Here is a 24,302-nt window from a genome sequence, read left to right on the forward strand (position 1 = left end):
ATTTAACATTATTTATCAAAAAAAAAAAACAACATTACGTGTAAGGAAAACAACATATTGGATCACATTAGATATTAATCCTACAAGTATTATATTTGAAGACCCAGTTAATTTAACGCTAAATCAAATAAAAATGGATAAAACAACCGATTCTTTTTTCAACAAATAACAGTAATTTCAATTATAAATGTGTTTTCTTTACTAAACAATGTAAAGACTAGAATTATCAAGAATACCAGCACGCTTGCATATTCTAACTACCAAAGGCAAAGTAGAACTTTGCATAATAAATCATCTAGACTAAAAATTGTTAAAAAGAAAACATTTTATCTATGAATAATAGGAACTACGCATAAATAATAAAATCTAAATTTAGCATGGGTATTGGTTATTTATTAGTCCGGTATCTAGTTGAAAAATGCTGAGATAGTGCCATACATGTAAGCACTAAACTTCTTATGGTCATGCATGATCTTCCACACTAGTTGGAACTAGGATGTGGACCCAGACAGGAACATTATAAGGTGGCATCAGGAGAATAAAGATGAATCATAGTTCCTTTTTCCTTTGTAGTCTGACAAAGTAAATAAACTACAAGGTAGACAAAACAAATCTTCCAAGAAACTTAACTCGAATAACAACATCCAAGATTCATCTATGAAAACACAGAACAATCATCTAGTACATAGTAGTGCTTACCATCATGGAAAGGATCCATATTTCAGTAACTCGAATAACAACATCCAAGATTCATCTATGAAAACACAGAACAATCATCTAGTACATAGTAGTGCTTACCATCATGGAAAGGATCCATATTTCAGACAAAATGAACATGTTTTGACTGGAAATACCAAGTTCCACTAAATTACATTAGGGGATATAGATGTGGACTGGAATCAAAAGTTGTCAAGAGACAGTGCTCTCATCTTTATCCCCTGACGAATCCAACGAGGCCTTCTTCATAGCGCTAGCTTCCACACTGCTTGAGTTCACCGATGCTCGCTTCACACCTCTTCCTACCACACCAAGATGTGTGACGCCCCCAACAGGTCCAGCACCATTTGTATGAGCGGTGGAAACAGTTGGAGAGTCAAAACCCCCACCGCTATTGGAAGTACCCAGCTGTGAAGAGCCCATCACAGCTGAACTCTTCAGACTACTTGTTGCCTTGGCAGAAGCCATTTTAAGGATTTCTGAGAACAGAGATGTTGGATTTGATGCTTGCTGCTGCAAATCCTCAAGCTGCAATAGCCAGATAACATCTCAAAAATAAGATTGAAAGGATTTAAATGAAATAATGAATAGAAATTTCATGACATCTAACTAGTAAATTAGAATAAAACTAACCTTTTTCTCCAGCTCACCAGAGAGTCCATTAAGTGTCTCGATCTCAGCTTCCTTATCTGAGACAAAAGAGTCAGAGTGGGAACCACTAGAAGAAAGTTGATCCATCTGATTCATGTCTGAAACCATTGTCATTTCTGTTCCCTTCAAGCTCTTCACTTCATCCATTAACCGCTCTACCCGAGCCTTACAAACCTTTATGGCCTTCTGGCAATATGGAATGGCTTCTTGAACCTTTGACCCAACTTCCAAACACAAGCATATCCTAAAATTTCTGTATATTAGTTAAGATTCAAGCAAAAGAACACCCTTTTTTGTCTATTATCACTGCATGTGTCTGGGGGGATTAAAACAGCACAGCAATCAATGGATACAATTCAGCAATTTGCCGGTTGTCCGGTTCAACCAGGCGCTCCAAAATTGACAGTGCTTTCAGATAGTCACTTATAGAAGTCTCAATGTCTTCTGCAGGATGGAAAAAAAGCACACACCAATACACTATGTCACTAAGCTATTTCCAATCACTCCTTACTGATTTAAGGGCAAAAGAGACAAATCTAAGAGCTTAAAAATCAAAAGAGGGGAATGTGCACCTCTCTCTAGAGAAACCTCCCCTAGAGCTGATAATATGTCCACTTTCTCCATTGTGTCACCCAGCTGCTTCTCAGCAATTGCCCTTGCAACATCTAGCATCTTCCATGCCAGATCCAAATCTGACTCATCTTCATCTGCTTCAGCCAGGTCCTCATCTTCACTTTCTGCATCATCTTCTCCCTGGTCTTTCTCAGTAGCACCTTTTCCCCCCAAAGAATCAATTAGCATTAGCATCAATGAGAAAGTTCACAATTTGAGAGTAGACAAACTTTATGCAATATGCAGAAGATGCTAGTGAGCCTCCCTACTTAACCCCACCTATTTCTGCCACATGGAGGAATCATGAGGCTGATCAAAACCATCTACCAGAAAAAATATTACTGGATCACCCAATCCAACTGTATACATCAACTCTATATCCAATTTTCTATTGGAGCATTGCCCAAATGATCAAAGCTGCTCAACCTGTTAGCATTTAGGTTGCGTTTGATGGGGCTTAAAATAAGTGCTTCTGGCACTTACTGTGTTTTAGAAAGCCAAAACCACCCCAAAAAGTACTTGGTATAAAAGCAGATCCAAAAAAGCCCATTAGAAAAAGCAGTCTGAGCAGCTTATTGCTTCTCGCTTCTTGCATTTTCAAGAAGAGCTTAATATGTTTTTCATCTCGCTCTTGCCCATTTATACTTTAAATACCAGAAGTAACCTTGGTCAATAAAAAACCCGCACCCCACTTTTTTTTTGTTATAATATTGAAGCAAAAGCTATTCCGACAATTCCACCTTATACATTTTTCATTTTCTAAATTTCTGTATTATTGAATCAAAAGCTTCCAGTTTTTGTGACATACCAAGCATGAATCCTCCATTTTTTTTCATTTTATTCAAGCAATTTATGGGCTTAAATTGGTCTTTATGTGTGTCTTTTAAGTCTATACATGGATGGTAAGATTGTCTTTATATTGACAAAAGGCCCATTTTGAACCAAGCAATGTTTTCAAATAAGCACTTTTTTCATTGGAAAAAGCAACTTACACCAAGTGCTTTTTAAGTGCTTTTTTAGAAGCGCTTATCAGAAAAGCACTTCTTAAAAAGCCCGTTCAGAGCCAAGAAGCCCCACCAAATGCAGCCTTAGGATGGAAATTACACATTAAAGAGTATTTTGAGAACTTGGCAAAGTAATTCAGTCTCAAACTTTTCAAATGAACAAAGAATTCAGACAGGAATTTGCAGGCTCCATTGGGCCAAAATTAATTTTCCATGTGGAAAATTCCTAGGTCACTAAAGGAAGTTAACTACATATCCAATGAGATCATACAGAAATAAAGCTGCAGAAAACAAGCTTTCTTTGACAACACCATCTTGCAACACAAGGTTATTTAACCAAGCACATTGCTTGGACAATGCCATCCTTGCAAACTCAGTATTTAAATTGAGGGGCTATTTGCAAATGAGATTATTGTAAAGTCAATCAACTAAAATAGGTTCTCTGCATACTTCCAGCGTGTGTATGTAATAACTGGTAAAACGTTTTTGGCCAATGCCTATTTTTAATAAAGTAACCATTTGTAAATTTCAATGATAGGCATAACATAGGTAATGTTTGCTTCATTGCTCAACACAAGGAAGCAAGCATTCTGCTAAAGTGAAAAAATTGATGGTCCTGGATTTGATGAATGGGGAGGCAACCGAGGACCTAGTGAAGCAGATAATGTTTCTTTTATACCTGTGAATGGCACAAGCAGCGACAATTCCACTAAAGGCAACAAAACAAAACAAACCTGGGCCCATTGATTTAAAAGGCACGCCTCAGGAGTGCCTAGGCACACAGGCAAGGCACATATTAGGGTATGTACCTCGATCAAGTCCTAGGCGCACCCCTATCAAAAGGCACATGCCTGGTGTGCCTAGGCGTGCGGCTTTTTAAAATTTTGTGCTTTTTGCTATTTTCTGAGCCTAACGCCTTTTTAAAATTCTGTGCTTTTTGCTATTCACCACTCCATTGGTAGGAGTTATTGTGAATGAGGTAAACAAGCTGAAGAGGTATGTCTGGTGGGTGGGTTTATCAACTTGGATCCTGAAGAGGTACATGTTCTGGGGTGGGCAAAAATGAAGTGGCAAGATATGCACGCTTCGATGAAGTTAGGAGACTGAATGGCTAGCTTATTCCTGTCCATGTTGAATAAAAAGATGCTTAAGCTGTTTTGGAAAAGGAATTAGTTTCCCCACCAAGATTGGATACTCAATGAGAAGAAACTTTGTTTGGGTCAATGTCTTTGCATTCGGTACACCCAAACCTTTAAAACAATCGGTAATGTGTGTGGTCGATTCAAAAAATTTTGATTATCAGACCAGAAAGAGGTGACAGTTACAATTCGGGAGAATATTATTCAATTCTGGGGACATCCAATCAATACCAGTCTAGATGGATTATTTTTTGCAGGTGAAAGATCAGAGTTACAAAACGCCAAGGAAATGGGAATCACAAGGCTAGTCGTGGAAGGAGACTCAAAGGTAGTCATTGGATGGCTGAAAAAAAAGGAGAAGGGCTGAAAATAATTTAGGAATTATTTCAGACAGTTCAGGTTTCTGTCAACACGGATGTATATTCAGGCATGCTATGTTAGAAGTTCTGCAAATGGTTTGGCAGATGGACTTGCTAAGCAAGGAGTACAGACATCATTTGTACTGGGCCCATTTTTAACTGGGTGATGGGTTGTATTGGGTTTTAGTTTTAACAACCTCTGGTCGTAATCTTTGTCCTTTTTAATTTTAATAAAATTTCTGTGTTGTTGATAAAAAAATGTTGGGAGATTATTTTTGCTTGTGTTCTTGTGGTTAGTAGCTTTCAAAGGACTGGTTGATTAATACAATTATACTTTACCTTTACTCAAAAACAGAAACTAGGAGATTCCTAGGTTTCTCCATTCTCATGGTTGAGCTCAGCCACCCACAGCCTTCAAAGACTTGGGAAAGTACAAACAAAAGCAAAACCTTCTCAATCGATCCATTCCTTTAAGTTTCAACATCCACCTCACTTGTCTAGAGGGAAACTTATCTCTAAATCTTCCCTACCAAACCCTGATGAAAACCAAATCTAATTCAGCCATCCCCCATATCTAAGGTTCTTTTTCATCCCACTTAAACAGTTTTCAAAAATATCCACTAAAAACCCTAATTCTCAAAAATATCTAATTTTAAGAACTCGTCGTTTTGTGCAAAACCTTCTCAAACCCCTTCCAAATCCAATCCCCTTCTTTATTTCACTTGTATAAACCTTCCTCTGAAACAGTTGGAAGAAATTCCATTCCAATCTTGAGATATTGATTTTTTTTTTCTCTATAAATTTCTGCATATTACAGGAATTTCAGCATTAAAATATTTTTCTAATCACTTCATACAGCCATATGAGCTAAATGAGAAAGTGAATTGGATGAACACTAGCCAACTTACCTGTCTACTATTTGTCAGTTTTCAAGGCTCCAGTCAGCGTTTGCAAAAGCTTAGAGAAGATGATGAGGGATTTCTTGTGGGAACCAGGGGAGGAAAAGAAAAATTGTAGGATAAGTTGGGAGGTTGTGTGTAGGAACAAAAAAGGAGGATTGAGCATTACTTGGGAAGTGGTTATGGAGATTGCCTATGGACAGGGACAAATTGTGGGCTAAGGTGATAGTGAGCATTCATGGGCTCTTGGACAATGGATGGGATGCTGGTCTACTGCCTAGGAAAACCTGGAAGACACCTTGGAAGGCTATCAGTGCAATTTTAACTACATTCATCCCCTACATCAGGTACAATCTTTGTAATGGTAATGGTATAAAATTTTGGGAACATATATGGATAGGCACCTCCCCCTAAGGATCAATTTCCTTCACTGCATGCCCTCTCAAGTCTTAAACATGAGCCAATTTCCAAAATCTGTGTTCAATCTTCTTCAAATAATGGGGTTAATTGGGATTTAGGTTTCTGAAGGGGTATCAGAGATGAGTTTCAGAGTGTAATTAACCTATTACAGCTGTTGGAGGGAGTTTTTCTTGATCCATCTGAACCAGATAGTCAAATCTGGACCTGTACAACCTCTGGCTCTTTTCTTGTGCTTCTTTCCTCAAAACTTTGTTACAGCCCTTCCCTAGTATTCTGCCTTTTTTTCCTGTGAAAGAGGAATGGTGCAGAACTCTCCCACCAAGGATTGCAGCTTTTTGTTGGGAAGTTGTACATGGAAAGATTATTAATACACTTAATCTTCTTCAAAGAAAACGACCCAATTTGTATTTAACCCCTCATTGGTGTGTCTTATGTTGGGGGTGAGAGTTTATATCACTTATTTGTCTCGTGTTCTTTCACTACTTCGGTTTGGGAATGGTGCTTCTCTTTGTTTGGGTGCAGGCAAGGTTTTAAATTTCGCAATGTATTGGACTGTATCGGCCGATATGTATCATTTCGGAAGAGTTTCGATACACGGAACATGTATAATTAGATGGTTTCGCATTTTTTTGTCCATATCGGACTGTTTCAGGTATGCATCGGCTGATACGCATTATGTATCAGCCGAATTTAATTTCCCTCTCTTTTTTAAATTTAAATTTAATTCATCTCTTCACTCTCTCGTTAATATCAATTTTAATTAAGCCTTTAGGTTTGAGATGTCACTAAAAGCTAATATTATTTAATTAAATGCTCATTTGAGTTACCTTTAATTACGGCATTTAATATGTCATTAAATGTTATTTAAGTCAAATAACTTGTTAAAAATTACAAACCGAAGGTAACAAGTTTCAAACCCAAGTCATTTGCTTATATTAATAATTAATTAACCATTATGCCAACTTAATTGCTTATTAAACCAACATGTTTTTTATACTTAAAGTAATCTTTCTTGCCTTGGTAGATGTTTCCCAACAAATGCTAAAATTTGATTATTAATATTTATATAATAATAAGATGAATACAAATTATATTGATTTATTAAAAATTAAGGTATATATTAACTTGTATAAATAATAAATATTATCTAAATCTATATATAATAAAAATTAACAAATAAATGACTTCAAAAAATATTAACTAATAAATATTAGTATATATAGAGACACGTATATTTTAGTTCTGTTATTTTTTAACGGTTACTAATTATATCCTGATACTCTGTGTATCTTAATTTTTCGTCCGTATCTATGTGTTTCCAAAGCATATCTCGATACGTCTCTTAAAATTACCTTTCCGATACATCTTGCATTTCCGTACTTTGAACCTTGGGTGCAGGTGGATTCCTCCTGTGAGTGTACGAAGCATGTTTGATGTAACTGCATTTTCATGGCCAAAAAAGAAAGGGAGAACTATGAGGTGCATAAGAGCTGGCTACCCAGCAACTTATATATTGGGGAACTGGAGGGCAGTGGCGGATTCTTCCACTGTTAAGGCTGTCAAAATTCATCATTGGAGCCCACCGGACAAGGGCTTTATTAAATTAAATTTCGACGGTAGTAGCATAGGGAATCCAGGTCGCTCTGGCATTGGAGGTGTATTTAGAGATGAAAGGGGCAGAATTATTGCACTATATTCTGGGCCGGTAGGGGAATGAGACTCATTGAGGGCAGAAGTCATGGCTGTAATGCAAGGCATAAAAAGGGCGAAAACTATGCACATCAACAAACTAAGTGTGGAGGGAGACTCAAAATTGGTGATCAACTGGCTACGGGATGAGGGAGTGAAAATGTCGATACAATAATGAAAGGAAGAAATTCAGATGGTTAACTAGAGACATGGAAGTAAGGACAGGGTGGGTCAAGCGAAGTGCAAATGCCATAGCTGATTCATTAGCTAAGCAAGGGGTGGAGAGAGATTCATTGTGAGGGATTTGGGGTTTTGTGGGGAGAGATAAAAGTTTTATCTCTCATGAAATTAAACTGTTTTAACAGTCTGTACTTGCCACTTCCTTCTCAGAATAATAAAATTGATGTTATTGGTAAAAAAATGGATGAATAAGAACCTATGTCTTGCAAAACACTGTCAATGTTGGCTAATGAATTTCAACTTTTAATGTATTTACGCATTAAAGCCCATGGTTAGTATACAGTATACCCAGCAATACTTCACTTCACACTAATCCACTTATTCCAGCCACATGGTGAATCCTGTGGAAAATCCAGAATGTCCATCACATAATGGAACTTCTGGATTAGCCTCCTATCTAGTCTCACTATCCATATCAAATCTATTACCACCTAACATCATAGATTTGCTAACTATTGGGAAAAAAACATCATACATTAGCCTAACTGATAATATCATCCAAAGTTTAATATGTTATAATTTGAAAATTGTATATGGGCCTTATGGTGAGTATATTTTTTTTGAGTAACAGGAATATGTCATCAAAATAGAAACTCCACATTGCTCACCAAGGTCACAACAGGCCCAAGAGTACAGAGGTAGCTCCTATAAGCATGGAATCCAATACAAAGAATTTAACCTATTACAAATTACAACCTGGCCCAAGACACTGCTATTCCAGCTTTTCCCTTGCCATCCCTGCCCTTGCTAATGAATCTGCCTTATGGCGAGTAAATCAGCCTTCGATACTTTTCAATGGATAAATAATCATAGGTTTCATGATTTACTCTAATAGATGCATGATGCATCAGAGTCAATGTTACCTGGGTATGGCAGGGCAACTTGGAGCAATGTTGTCAAAATCTTACGATTCACAACTTGAATCATGAATCCCAAGGGTTTCAATTCAAATCTTATGTCTGAATCCTTTTCTACAAAAATCTTACGATCTTTGTTTGAATCCTATGATTTGATTCATAAATCTTACGATTTTATGATTCACTGTGATTCAAATAAATTCAATTAAGAATCAGTTCTCTACTTTGTTTTTTTCTTTTTAGTTTATGTTTAGTTTTGCCATGGGAGACTTTTTTTTAAAGCCCTTACTAGAAAATGACTTATTTACATTATCCAAGACTAGAAATTCAGTATATTTTCTATCATATGTTAAGTTAAAGGGCCATTGTATTTAGATTTGTTTGACTTTCAAGTCAAACTAAATTATATCATCTTAGGCTTCTATTGTATAAGTGGTAAATTATATTGTTTTAAGTACATATATAGTAGATATAGATCAAAATTTGAGTAAAATCACTTTCCTATCTATATTTAGCCATTTAGTATATCTATATTTAATTTTTTTGACAAGTTTGTATAAAATATAAATAATCTTACGATTTATGATTCAAGTCACAATTCGATTTGATTCGATTCAACTTTCTCTATGATTTACGATATGACTACAATTTTCAAAACATTGACATGGAGCACCACACCTTTCCATTTAGAAGTTTAAGTGTCAGATAGGGGTGTGCAAATCAATATTTGATATGTCTAAGTAACATGATTAAAACTGGAAGACTATACATGTCAGTATGCATTGCTCAAGTGTTTTTTATAGCAAAATAAAAATTGCGTAGCTTGAGATATTCATGTTATTCAGTTATTATATACTGTAGTTGGTAGGTGAATGACATAAATTCTTCAAAATGCATGCAGCAAGAAATGATGTAAACCTACACGGAGACAACTACAAACATATATAGTTAATGCATATGCAATTTTCGACGTGCATGTGAATAACCATCATCTAAACATGAAGCAGGGAGAAAAGAGAATTTTTCATTTGGGGGGTGTGCAAATCAATATTTGATATGTCTAAGTAACATGATTAAAACTGGAAGACTATACATGTCAGTATGCATTGCTCAAGTGTTTTTATAGCAAAATAAAAATTGCGTAGCTTGAGATATTCATGTTATTCAGTTATTATATACTGTAGTTGGTAGGTGAATGACATAAATTCTTCAAAATGCATGCAGCAAGAAATGATGTAAACCTACACGGAGACAACTACAAACATATATAGTTAATGCATATGCAATTTTCGACGTGCATGTGAATAACCATCATCTAAACATGAAGCAGGGAGAAAAGAGAATTTTTCATTTGGGGGGTGTGCAAATCAATATTTGATATGTCTAAGTAACATGATTAAAACTGGAAGACTATACATGTCAGTATGCATTGCTCAAGTGTTTTTATAGCAAAATAAAAATTGCGTAGCTTGAGATATTCATGTTATTCAGTTATTATATACTGTAGTTGGTAGGTGAATGACATAAATTCTTCAAAATGCATGCAGCAAGAAATGATGTAAACCTACACGGAGACAACTACAAACATATATAGTTAATGCATATGCAATTTCGACATGCATGTGAATGCCCATCATCTAAACATGAAGCAGGGAGAAAAGAGAATTTTTCATTTGGGGGGCGGGGCACACAATGCATGTCAAAAGGTTTTGAGATGCGGGAGTGTCTCCAAGGATGGGGGGCGCGCCTCAGGCACACAGGCGAGGTGCATTTCAGGGTATGCACCTCGCCTAGGAACTAGGCGCACGCCTGGTGTGCCATGCCATGCCCCTCAAGGCAAGCCCAAACAAGTCCACGTTAGGTCTTAAATTCTTAGTTTTCACACAAAAAATAATGATTTTATAGTTTTAATTGCTTTTTAAGAAGACATTTTATTAGGATGAATGAATGAACAACATTACCAAACGTGGACTTGTTTGGGCTTGCCTCGAGGGGCGTGGCACAAAGGCGGCTCATAGAATCAAGAATGTATTATTTTTTACATTACATTAGCTATGTAAAGTACTGCAATTGAGTGAAAAAAGAGATTAGAGGTTTTACATGCTTGAAAATGTTTTATATGTTTGGTTTTATTTTTAAATTCTCATTTGAATATGCTTTACATCTTATGTTTATGTATTTTAATTTTAGATAATAGGTTTTTTAAAACATTATTTTAAAATTTAACTTTATATTTTTTAGTAATATTATGTTTAATATTTTTTGGCATTTTTTATTTTTTAGCATTTTTTTGTATTGTTGCGCCTTGCTTCAAAAAGGCACGCACCTCGCCTTGCGCCTTGCACCTCAGGCACAAAACACTGGACGGGGGCCACCTCCTATCACCCTCAATGCATGTCAAAAGGTTTTTTAAAACTTCCAAGAGGGATGTGACCCCTACCAGCCCCCCACTCCTCCATGGAAGCATGTCCATGCGAATCAACATGCATGGTGATGTCTAACAAGTTCATTAATGTATACATCCAGATAACTTGGATAATCTAATCAAGAAATGGAGGGAGGCAGAAACTGATTTTAAACAGTAAAAGCATTTTAGGAACATAACCAAAGATGCATCCAGAAACGAAAAAGTCAAAAACAATAAGGTACTAACCATCATCTGGATCTCCTTCATTGTGATTCGAATCCCTATCTTGTTTGGCATCATTAACAGAAGATGAGGAACATTCACTACTTTTTGCATCCTTAGCAACTCCATTTCTACTAGAATTCTGCTGGGAATCGACCTCCTTCTTTGGAACAGTAGCTAAGGGATCACTTTCTTCTTGTGCTTTGTATAACAAAGCACATCCATACTTATAGTAAGCAGTGGCACATTCCGGAGCAAGTTCACCATAATGTGCAACCCTAAGGCAACAAAAAAGAAGAAAGAAAAGAAAAAAAATAATCAGGAGAAAATAACACTTCTCAAACCACATACATCCTGCTCTTATTAATTCCTTTTGAGGCCATAAAAAAGATTTAAAAAATAATAATTGGCTCAAATTCCTAATGGTGGATAGAGGTATAAGGAAAATGGCTCTTATGACCTAATGAAATTAGGATGGAAATAATAAATGAAGAGACCAACCTTTGGATATGATGAAAAAATATTTGAAAGAGAAATTTTTTAACAGTAAAATTCCAAAGTATGCATCATGGGCATATCATGGCATTGCCAACCAAAAGGAAAATATAACAAATATTAGTTGGTAAATAGGAAATGGTAAAACATGTAATCCATGGACTGATATAAATGCTAGGCAAAATAAATGGGGATCAAAGTCAAGTTAATGGTAAGGTCAGTGTGTTAGTAAATAATTTTTTGAGAAGAAGTATGGCATTATATTAAAAGATAACAAAACATGTACAAGTTGCTGTACCCAGGACTTACAAAAGCTACCCCTGCAGCACTATGATCCCAACCCCTGGTTTACAAAATGGTTTCGATATACAAAATAGAAACCACAATTTGTAGTTTTAAACAACTTGTGTATAGCTAGCCACAAAAACATTGTCCTAGCATTCCTTTCTTGCCACGAGCACAAAAAAAAAAAAAAAAAAAAAAACATATCCAGGATCAAAATCCAGGCCAGTCTTCCCCTTTTAGACAGCCCTTCTATCCACCAACTCTTCATGAACTCCTCTACTGAACCCAAGCAACACCCCTTCAAATTTGGATTCAGTCCTCACTGCCTTTCCCAGCTGTGTATTGGAAACATCTCTCCATGAATAAAAACATACAAGTATGGAGATATTCCCAATGCACAGCTGGAAAAGGCTGTGAGGACGGTTTTGTGAGGACTGAATCCAATCTCCATCCCTTCACCCCAAAGAGGTTCCAAAATTTAGACCAAATCTCATTAGAGAATTTGCAATGCAGCAATAAATGGTCTACAGATTCCATATGCCTTTCACACAGTACACAGTCGACTGGATCTAACACCACTCCTCTTCTCACCAAATTGGCATTATTAAGTATTCTGTTTAAGTATGCAGACCACACACACACAAAAAAAAAGCTACCTATGTGGGGACATTCTTACACCAAATGATGTTAACTGGGACTACCTGCTCATCAGAACCAAGGTGATTTGCAGAGTAAAAATGCAAAGAAGAGGTGCAAAACAAGCAGGTTTTACTAAGAGACTACGTTGCTGGATTCTCAAAAGAGACAGACATGGCTGTTTTTCTTTACTGTTTGACAAATCAGTATCCAGTTGAAGGTGCCCAAAACTTCCAAGGTGGCTTTGGTGAATAATCTCTACTTATCTTATGATCCCTACATGTGAATCCAAATGGCAAGGCACAAAACTCCAAGCTACTTGTTTTATTTGAGCCTGGTCTGCCTATAACCGGACTTGGTGTGTCTAATATTTTGGATTCTGATAACCCAGCCTTCAAAGAAGGTGATTTTGTTTGGGATTAACTGGATGGGAAGAGTACAGCCTCATCACAATGCCAGAATCTCCGTTTAAAATTCACCACACTGTCCTTTTTCTTATTGCACTGGAATTCTTTGTATGCCTGGAATGACTGCTTATACTGGTTTTTACAAGGTTTACTCTCCTAAGAAAGGAGTATGTAATCATATCAGCGGCATCAGGTGCAGTTGGCCAGCTTGTTGGATAGTTTGCCATGCTAATGGGTTTCTTTGTGGTTGGAAGTACTGGAACCAAGGAAAAGGTTGATTTATTGAAGAACAAGATTTGGTCTGATTAGGTATTTTCCTGAAGGCACTGACATATACTTTGAGAACATAAGAGGTAAGATGCTTGATGCAGTTCTCCTCAACATGAGACTTCACGGCCACATGCTGCATGTGGGATTATCTCCCAATATAACCTAGAAAAGCCTGAGGGATTTCACAATTTGTTTTGTCTTATCATCAAACAGATCCGCCTGGAAGGATTCCTAGTCTTTGACTATTATCCCCTCTATCCAAAGTTTATGGAGTTTATTCTCCCATATATCAGAGAAGGAAAATTGTCTATGTAGAAGTAACAGTTGAAGGTCTTGAGAGCAGGCCTACATCTCTGATAGGACTCTTCACCAGGCACAATGTTGAAAAACAAGTTGTGGTTACTCATGAATAATCAGTCACTGCATGAGTCTTCACCCTCCATGGTTGGTTGGTTTAATTTTCTCTCACTACAGGAAGTATAAAACTTTCAATCTACAATATGTTTGTTTTACTCCAAATTTTATAGTGAAGATTTTTTTATGAATAACAGAAAAGTTTCATTAATAATTAGAGAAATGAGTACAAAGAAGGGGAGAGGTAAACCCTTTTAACCCTCCCCTAGGGAAAATAGCAAACAATTTACAACATAGCCCAAAACATTTGTTCCCTTCCCACCCCTTGCTTAGCAAGAGTTTCTGCAAAGGAGTTGGCACTTCTCTTTACCCACTGTATCTGGATATCCAAACCTTGTGCTAACTGATTGAACAATCTTCTTTCATTAACATACTTCCATAGACCACTATCTTCTTTTCACAGCCAGCCAGTTACCAGTTTTGAATCCCCTTCAACAATAAGTTTGCGACAGTTCAACTCCTTAGCCTTCTTCATAGCCTCCATCACTGCCAAGATCTCAGCCCGAAGTGAGTCACAAACACCAATAGGACCAGAAAATAGAGCAATGGCTTTGCCTTCTTCATTTCTAAAGGCTCCACCAGTCCACCTATACCAGAAGGCCCTGGGTTATCTTCACTACTGCCATCAAAGTTCAGTTTAATGAACCCAGGGGCTGGTGGAGACCAAAGGGGAGTAATTTTGGTCTTTGCAGGGGCTGAATCAGCCACATCCTTCCAATTCCTTTTGATCATATCTGTGGGCATACCTTCAAATAATTCCAGAGATTACACATTTACACCCACTGCACCACTCTAATAATAACTGCCTCAGTAATGGTCTCCTTACTCCTTTCCTTGTTAGAAAAAGTTCTTGAGTTCCTTTCTTCCCAAACTGTCCAGAAAATAGCAGGTCCAAACACACCTCCATAGAGTTCTACCCTTCTTCTTTGTCAATTTGAAGAAAGATGAGGCAAAAAAGCTGTTACAATCCATTTGTCGCACGTTGGTAGTATGGGATGCTAATGTGAGATATCCCACATCAGTATTGTGGGATATTGTTGTGTGGTATATTATGTGCTTGGGTTCCCTCCCTCTAACAGTTAGTTTTTAAGGGTGAGTTCTCCAAAGGCACATATCAAATGGTATCAGAGCCTACACCATGCCTCCCAGTTGCAATTGTGTGGCACAGGTGGTGACATCGGTATTCCAGTGCTCGGTCAAGACTAGGTGGACTAGTGCAAAGCCAGCCTGCGTGCTGGAATGTTACGATCCATTTGTCACACATTGGTAGTATGGGAGGCTAATGTGAGATATCCGACATCGGTAGTACGGAATATTGTTCTGTGGTATATATGTGCTTGGATTCCCTCCCTCTAACAACTAGCTTTTAGGGATGAGTTCTCCCAGCACACGTATCACAAGCTTTGTACATCCAGTGGGGGGTCCACCTACAACCAAACAAAGAGAAAAACCAAATGCAAATATCTGAAACAAAGGGCCAGGCAATGATTTAAAAGGCACACCTCACCTAGGTCCTAGGTGCAACACTTTCAAAAGGGGTGCACCTAGTCCACCTGGTGCACCTTGCACTTCAGCCCAGGTGTGCACCTTTTTTAATTTTTTTGCTCCTTTTGTTCCTTTTTGAACCTAATGGCTGGGCCAAGGGCTCCACCCCCAAACCCCTGACCAAGCCCCTCAAGAAACCTCCTATTTGCTAATGTTGTTCATTCATTCATCCTAGTAAAATATCTTCTTAAAAGACCATTGCATTATAAAATCATTTATTTTTGTATAAAGAATAAGAATTTAAGACCCTGACATGGATTTGTTTGGGCTTGCCTCAAAGGGCTTGGTACAAAGGTGGCTCATTGAATCAAGAATGAAAGATGTTTTACATCACATTAGCCATTTGAAGTAATGCAATTGAGGAAAAAAAAAGAGATTGTGGGTTTTACATGCTTGAAAATGTTTTATATGTTGCTTTTTTGGAAGGATTACTGGTGCGGGGAAGGGTTCTGAAGAAAGGTTGAAACCAATAGCAGAGACGGGAAGATTCGTGACTGCAACCAAGTGGAGACGAGAGTTGAAGATTGAAGCTAAAAAGTTCGTCTTGGAAGAACAAAGAATCAAAGGACAATGGTCTCTGCAGATAAGGGAGGAGAGAATGGCTACGGTTTTCTTGGTTGGAGAAGCCATGCAATGGCTACAAGGTTTTGTTGATGGAGATACACTATCAGTGAAGAAACAAGGGTGGAGAAGTTCGATGTCGTCCTTGGACCGGCAATATGAAGCAGTCCTCAAATGGAACCAAAAGGGGTGGTTCGTTACAATTATAGAAGTGTTTCAAGGAGGGAGAAAACAAATGTTATGCTTGCCAGAAGGCAAGGATAGTAGGGGGTGGAAGATGTTCACAGAGTCCCTGCAAAACTATTTGATGCTCATCAAAGAGGGTTTCAAGGATGGCGGTAAAGTGGAAACTGTGGAAGAAGAACAAGGCCAAACCGTTGAAACTAGGAACTCAGACCCTATCGAAAAAGAAAATGTCTCTTTGGTAGTCACGAGCTCACAGAATACAACCAAACTAGCAGTGGAGGTAGAGAAAGGAAGCTGAGCCTATAGATATGTAGTCACCCTTCAGAAAAAGGTGAACGACTGGCAGGAGGTTCTAGAGACAGTGAAGAAAGAGCTCCACATCAAAGCAACAGTTGTGTTACTCCCGTTTTGCGAAAACAAGGCTATAGTGGACGTCGGAGATGAGGCGATGGAACTTGCAGCAGTGAAAAAACGGGAAGGTTTGGCACTGTTCGAGCGGTGGAATATGTCTTGTAACGAGATAGAAATCAATGACCAAAGAGTAGTTGTGAAAGTGGCAGACCTATCGTTTAATATCTGGAAGGGGGAAGTGTTGGAAAAAGTTGTAACAGCCCTAGGAGACAAACTCAAAGGTTACAACTTCGATAACCTCTTCGCTGTGAAGATGAGGATGGTCGGGGTGAAGCAACACTTGATTCCTCGTTCATGAGAGCTCTTGGTGGAAGGCAGTTGGTGGAGACTGTGGCTTGCAATGACAGTCAAAGCGACATTGTGGCAGGGAAGTCGAGAGCTGGAAGAAGAAGTTGAGCTGGAAAGGTGGTTCCCAAGTGCCAATAGGAGAATGGAGGAAAGAAAAGAAAAGACGGAAGGGGTAGGGGAACAGTTTCTTTCGGCTGACCAAAAAAAGGGAGCTACTAAAATAAGAAACTTTTCAAATAAAATTGAATTAGCCCCAAGAGGAGAGAAGAAAAAGTCTTTTAAAAAAGTGGTTCGGTCTAGACACAAGTCGGATCCAGGTTGTTGACCAACAGGTGTCTTGGTTACACAAGAGGTGGTTAGGTCCGATCCATTAAAGATGTCGGATTGGGACATGGGGTAAAAGAAGTCTGTCCCATGCGACTCATTAAATAATCACATGGGAGGAAGTAAAAGGAATGTTACAGGGGACAAAACCTTGGGTCTATCATCATCTTCAACAAAGCAAAACAGGTCTTCTGTTGCGGCCAAGCCTGGTTATGCTCTTCACCGGGTCTAATATGCAATCAAACCCAATTTGCTCTAAGCTCGATAGATTTTTATTTATAGTGGATTGGGAAGCCCACTAGGGAGGGTTGGTCTCAATGGCTCTACCTAGGTTAACCTCTAATCACTGGCATGTCTCCTTATCCAAGGTTGAGTTAAGAGGAAATAGCCCAGCCCCGTTTCGGTTTGAAAACATGTGCTTAGTCACCAAGGGTTTAGAGAAAAGGTAACGGATTGGTGGATAGAGATCAACACTAGCAATCAGTGGAAGGGTATGAAATTTCAGCATAAGATTAAAGAGTTGAAAGCAAGAATCAAGATTTGGAATGCACAACAATTTGGGAGACTAGAAGAGAAAAAACAAGAGGTAATTGACAATATTGAGATGTTGGATAAAAAGAAAATGAACTCTTTGGAGAAAGATAAAAGCCAGAGAGAGAAGGAGGCTGAGAACGGAATTGGAGGATATCCTTTTCAAAGAAGAGATCACCTCGAGGCAGAAATCTAGGCAAATATGGTTAAAGGAAGGGGAATAGAAACACAAAATTCTTCCATGCCTTAGCCAATGACAGGAGGAAAATTTTCATATCTAAATTGGAAGTTGAAGGGGAGACTATTGATCAACAAATTAAAATTGCTAGTGCCCTTGTTAACCATTTCAAGTCGATATTTAGAAAACCACTCTCTGGAAGACTTTGTGTGGAAGGGTTGGAGTGGCCAAGAGTTAAGGATGATCAAAAAAGGTGGTTAGAAAGAAAGTTTGACTTGGAGGAAATAAAGGAAGCAGTTTTATCGATGGATAAATCTAAAGCACCAAGTCCAAATGGCTTTACTATGGCTTTCTACCAAGACTGTTGGGACATTTTGAAGGAGGATATCCAAAAGGTGTTTGATGAATTTTTTAACAGAGGAGTAATTAACCCAGGATTAAATTCTACCTTCATCGTTTTGATTCCAAAGAAAGCAGGAGCAATACAACCTAAGGATTTTAAACCCATTAGTCCTGTTCACAACCTTTATAAAACTATTGCTATGGTGTTATCAAGAAGAATTAGATCAGTGCTCCCTTCTATTATATCCTTAAATCAAGGGGCCTTTGTTAAGGATAGGCAGATCATGGACCAAATCCTTATTGCCAATGAGAGTGTGGAGGAGCTAAAGAGATCTGGAAAAAAAGGCTTGATTTGCAAGCTCAATTTAGAGAAAGCTTATGATCTAGTGGACTAGGATTTCTTACTGGAAGTGATGAGGAATTTTAGCTTTGGAGATAGGTGGTGTTAGTGGATTAAGGGATGCATTAGTACATGTCATTATTGACTCTTGGTTAATGGCACAGTGGTTGACCACTTTCCAGCCATCAGAGGTATGAGACAGGGGGACCCTCCCTTCTTATTCACATTAGTAGCCTAAGTGCTAGGAATTCTTTTCCAAAGAGCATATTTAAGGGGTTTGGTGAGAGGTTGGAGAGTAGGAAGAGAAAGAGTGCCTATTACTCATCTGCAATTTGCTAATGATATTATCCTATTCTGTGAGGGAGGTGATCTAAATTGGGTGAGGAATATGAAGGAGGTGATGCAAGTCCTTGAGAAAACGACAAATCTGAAAGTTAACTTCAATAAGACTTGTGTTGCAAGTATCAACATGGAAGATGAAGTAATTGAATGTGCAATAATATTGGGGTGTGAGGTATGTCAGTGGCCTATGAATTATTTGGGTTTACCTTTGGGGGTAACCCTAGAAGCATGAATTTTTGGAACCCAGTGGTGGATAGATTCTTAAAAAGGCTTGCCTCCTGGAAAAAGAATTATCTCTCGATGGGTGGCAGAATTACATTGATCAAATCAACTTTAGCAAATCTGCCAGTTTACTTTCTTTCGGTCTTTAGGATGCTTGCGGGGATTTGTAGAAGGTTGGAGAAGATAATGAGGGATTTCTTATGGGAACTAGGAGAGGAAAAGAGGGATCATAGGGTGAGATGGGAAATGGTGATTAAAAGTAAGGAGCTAGGGGGTCTAGGAATTGGGAACATTCAAAAGAGGAATACAGCCTTGTTGGGTAAGTGGTTATGGAGATTTCCAGTGGATCAAGACAAACTATGGACAAAAGTGATTAAGAGCATACACAGGCTGATGGTAGATGGCTGGGAGGCAGGAATTTCGGCTAGAGAATCAGCAAAAGCACCTTGGAAAGCCATCCATGCCATTCTTCCTTGTTTTCTACCCTTTGTCAGGTATAATTTGTGTTCTGGAAATATGGTAAAGTTTTGGGAACATGTGTGGGTGGGGGAGACTAGTGTTTTAAAAGCGAAAGGCACAAAAAAGGCACAAGGGCCATTTGGCACCTAGAGCGCAAGGCGCAAGGCGCAAGGCGCAAGGTGAGGTGCATGCCTTTTTGTGGCAAGGTGCACAATTTAAAACATTTACAAGCATATAAAACCCACAATCTCTTTTTTTCTCAATTATATCAAGTAGCTAATGTGACATATTACATTCCTAATTCTATGAGCTGCCTTTGTGGCATGCCCCTCGAGGCAAGCCCAAACAAGTCCATGTTAGGGTCTTAAATTCTTAGTTTTCACACAAAAAATAATGATTTTATAGTTTCAATTACTTTTAAGAAGATATTTATTAGAATGAATGAATGGACAGCATTACCAAATTAGGGGTTCTTGAAGCTCCGATTCGCTCGCGATTTTGGGCTTGCCTCGAGGGGCGTGGCACGAGAGTTTGGGGACAGAGGCCCCGACCCAACCGCTAGACTCGAAGAAAGAAAAAAGCGTCAAATTTTCAAAAGGCGCATGCCTGGGCTAAGGCGCACCAAGCGCACCAAGTGTGCGCCTTTTGAATGGGTTGCCTAGGACCTAGGCGAGGTGCCTACCCTAAAATGCACCTCGACTATGTACCTAGGTGCACCTTTTAAACCACTGGGGAGACACCACTTAAGGATCAATTCCCTTCCTTGTTCTCACTTTCTAGGTACAAAAACTTAACTACCTCATCTTTAGTTTCTTCTGTTGGTTCAGGACCTCAGCTTAATTGGGATTTAGGTTTCAGACGAGGTCTCAGAGATTCTGGGATAGAGTTGGTGTGGTCTCTGTTTTCAGGTATATCAAAAGGTCTTCTTAGAACCGTCAAAGGGGGATTCCCAAATTTGGACCCTTTCTTTTTTCTGCAGCTTGTTTGGAGAGCGGATTGCGTCCTCACAGCCATTGAAGCCATGCATTGGGAACATCTCCATACTTGTATTGTACATTTCTATTCAGAGGAAGATATTCCCAATGCATAGCTTTAAAGGCTGTGAGGACAGTGTGAGAACAGATTATGTGAGGACATAATCCAAATTCACTTGTTTGAGGGTGGACTTTTTTGGGGGGCCTAATTCCGAGTATACTTGTACAGAATCTCATTGTACAAGACCGTACATACTTTTCATATTTATACATTACACTTTACCTTCCTCACAAAAAAAAAGGAAGATGCTGCCTAATAAGAATGCTCAGAAAATTCCATTTATTCACATCCCAATTTTGGAGAAGATGAAATAGTTTGGAAAGGGGTCAGCCCTTCAGGCTTGTTCTCTCTAAAATCGACTTACACCTCCACTAATGAAGAAGGTGAAGTGGACATGAGTCTAGTGAAAGCAACTAAAATCATAGACAAGATCCAATGTCCTCCAAAATTGAAAATATTCGTTCAATTAATGTTAAGAGGCAAAATACCTACAAAAAAAGACTTCATGATAAAGGGTTTGTGAGCGTAGTGAACTCTAAGCAGTGGTCGAACCTTCAAAAGTCTAAGGTAAATGACAGCAAGCGAACCGAAAGGGGGGAAGAAGAGGGGAGGGAAAGGAGATTGGACGAACCCCCAAAGGGGCTACACTACATACCCTGACGAGGGATCAAGCTGTTGTAGATGTCCAGTGGTGGAATTCCGAATGATGTTGAGTCAATTGCCAAGTCAATGAGGAGAGAGAGGCAATGTTGGGTATGTTGTTCAGTCGATGGAGAATGAAAGACAGGGGGGAGAGGACCTGAGTTTGGGGGTGAGGGGAGAATTCCCTATTCGGACATGGGGCCCCTTTATATATTCTTTTTTTTTTTTTACTTTTCTTGTTAATGAACGTTCTAGAATGCTAAGCCAGCAATAAGTGGTTATCTGTCAGCCACTAGTTAAGGCTTGGCTTGGTTTGTTATCTTGGGTTGGAACAGGCCAGCTTGGTTCAGGTTCAAGTCAAGTCAACTAAGTCCATGGTCTTTTATAAATCCATACTTTTACAAGGCTAAATTGTAGCCTAGACTTCCCTTTTGTGGTGATTTAGAATACACCAATCACATTTTTTTGAATTGCCACTAACCGGCAAATATGGATGTTAGTTGAAGACTTCATCCCTAGACCAAAAAGGGAATAATAGTCAATCTCTATTAGATTGGTAGAATGAGATGATAGATGACAAGATTGGGAAAATTTTTTGACTTACATCCAGTGTTTTAAAAGCGCAAGGAGCAAAAAAGGCACAGGGGTAGATTTACGCCTGAGGCGCAAGGTGCAAGGCGAGGCACGCGCCTTTTTTAAGCAAGGCACAAAAATTATAAAAAATGCTAAAATTTCAAAAAAAATGCAAAGAAATCAAAAGAATTATTAAATATAATATTAAAAAAATATAAACTTAAATTTTAAAATAAATGTTTTAAAAAACCTATTATCTAAAATTAAAATACATAAACATAACATGTAAATCATATTCAAATAAGAATTTAAAAATAAAATCAAACATGTAAAACATTTCAAGCATATAAAACCTACAATCTCTTTTTTTCTCAATTACATTACTTCAAGTAGCTAACGTGACATATTACATTCCAGATTCTACGAGCCGCCTTTGTGCCACGCCCCTCGAGGAAAGCCCAAACAAGCCCATTTTAGGGCCCTAAATTCTTAGTTCTCACACAAAAAATTAATGATTTTATAATTTTAATTGCTTTCTAAGAAGATATTAGTAGGATGAATGAATGAACAACATTACCAAATAGGGGGTTCTCGAAGCTTCGGTGAGAGTAATTAAAATTATAAAATCATTATTTTTTGTGTGAGAACTAAGAATTTAAGACCCCAACATGGGCTTGTTCGGGCTTGCCTCGAGGAGCATGGCACGGGGGTCCGAGGGCTCCACCCCTGGCCTAGCTGTTAGACTCAAAAAAAGAAAAATAAAAAGAAAAGCATCAAATTTTCAAAAGGCGTGCACCTGGGCTAAGGCACAAGGCACACCAAGCGTGCGCCTTTTGAAAGGGCTGCACCTAGGACCTGGGCAAGGCACTTACCTTAAAATGCACCTCTCCTGTGCACCTAGGCACGCCTGAGGCACACCTTTTAAATCACTGCTTACATTAGTAGAAAATAAGCTTGCTTGTATGGTATATATGGAAGAAAGGAAACAAAAAGATTTTTAAAAATAGAGAATGTAAACCACCTAACACTGTCCAAAAAGCTCCGGTTTATCTAATAGAATACCAAGAGGCAAATAAAGTTCATTTAATCAGGGAAAGAATTCATCCCAAAAGTATTAAGTGGATAAAATGGATCTCCCCTAAAGGATAATCAAATAAAAATTAATTTTCATGCCACTACCATGACAAGTGGTAATTGTGTTATTGGGTGCATTGCTAGGAATCATAAAGGTGAATTCACAAAAGCCATCATGGGTAGGATTGGTGATGCAAAGGTTAAAATTGTGGAAACGATAGCTTCCTAAGAAGCCCAAAAAATAGCTTCCTAACTCAGCTCAAGATTGATCATCATTGAAGGAGATTCAAAGATAATAATTCAAGCACTTAAGGATTCAGAGAGAACTTCAAGGAGGTGCAGTGCGATGGAAGAAGATTGCAAACAATTAGCTCGTGATCACAATCTTAACATTGTCTACAACCACACCCATCGAGAGGGAATAAAAATCACAAAAGAAGTCTATCTTATGTGGATAGCGCCCTTTGGGAATTATATTATATTTTATTAGTAGGGAGTGCCTTTCCCTAGGCTTTGTTAGTCGTTTTTTATTCCTCATTGCCTTAAAAAAACATATATACTGCTCTAAGATAATATTATTTCTCAAACCTAGAACTAATGTCCGCAAGTAAAACCTAAACAAAATAGATGCCCAAATAAATGAAATGGAAAATGGAAAGAAATAAACCACAGAAAGCACCGTATTCTGTGCATTTGTGGATGAAGTGCATGAAACAAATTAAGAGTACAAAATGAGCAGTAAATATTAAATAAACATGGCACGTTGATAAATTTAGCCTCAGCAAACGAAGAAACTAATACAATTATAGGAAAAACAATCATATAAACTCGATTAAAAAAGAAATAAAAGTAAACCCTAACCTGATTTCAACAGCACGGCTGAAACATTCGGCAGCCTCGGCGTAATCACCTTCTTTAACTGCCTCCGATCCTCTCTCCATTAGTTCCAAAGCGTATTCTAGTGTTTTATCAGAATCTTGAGGAGGACAGGAATCTTCTTTTCCACTGGAAGATTCTTTACTTCCTTCATCAATGGGTGCTTCTTGCGGTTCAGCCGGAGTTTCGTCATTCTTTGCAGCCAGGTTATCTTCCGCCTCCATGGATTTGATTTCTGGCTCCTTTCTTAGGGCTTCTTCGGTCATTGAAGCTCGTATACAAGTAAGGAAAAGGAACGTTCGGACTCTTCACTTCAAAACCCTTGTGGCGGAAAACGAAAAGTAAATAAATAAACGAACTCAGTTGAAATTTTGGAGGGGAATTTTGAGGAGGAACGGGAAAATATGAACGGCTTTGATTGAATGATGCGGTCTGATAAATGTATAAGCGGGTTTAATTCAAGTGTTAAGACTTCAGAACTTCATATAACCGACCAATCCGGTCGGAGAACCGAAGGCCAGTTTGTCCAGTCTCTAAAAGTCAGCCAACCGGAGAACCTGAACCGGCCCCAGTTTAGTAAAACTAGTTGGTTTTTTAACTTCTATCCCAATTTCTGGAGACCTCGGTTGTCTGTCTGATGGGGTAATCAT

General features: G+C 38.3%; 1 protein-coding gene and 1 pseudogene across 1 annotated transcript; one reads left to right on the forward strand and one right to left on the reverse strand.

The window, feature by feature from the left end:
* Nucleotides 1-602: 602 nt before the first annotated feature.
* On the reverse strand, nt 603-24,154 carry LOC104601993 (Tetratricopeptide repeat (TPR)-like superfamily protein). The gene is made up of 6 exons (XM_010265523.3): nt 23,638-24,154; nt 11,241-11,494; nt 1,941-2,141; nt 1,722-1,812; nt 1,351-1,621; nt 603-1,245 (listed from the first exon to the last, which is right to left on the reverse strand). The coding sequence occupies exons 1-6, from the start codon at nt 23,916-23,918 to the stop codon at nt 910-912; spliced, it is 1,434 nt and encodes a 477-aa protein (XP_010263825.1). The 5' UTR covers nt 23,919-24,154; the 3' UTR covers nt 603-909.
* On the forward strand, nt 11,639-13,722 carry LOC148791085 (2-alkenal reductase (NADP(+)-dependent)-like; annotated as a pseudogene).
* Nucleotides 24,155-24,302: the final 148 nt, after the last annotated feature.

Source organism: Nelumbo nucifera, chromosome 6 (genome assembly GCF_055504915.1).
Source record: "Nelumbo nucifera cultivar China Antique chromosome 6, China Antique-T2T, whole genome shotgun sequence".
In the NCBI taxonomy this organism is placed as follows: Eukaryota; Viridiplantae; Streptophyta; class Magnoliopsida; order Proteales; family Nelumbonaceae; genus Nelumbo; species Nelumbo nucifera.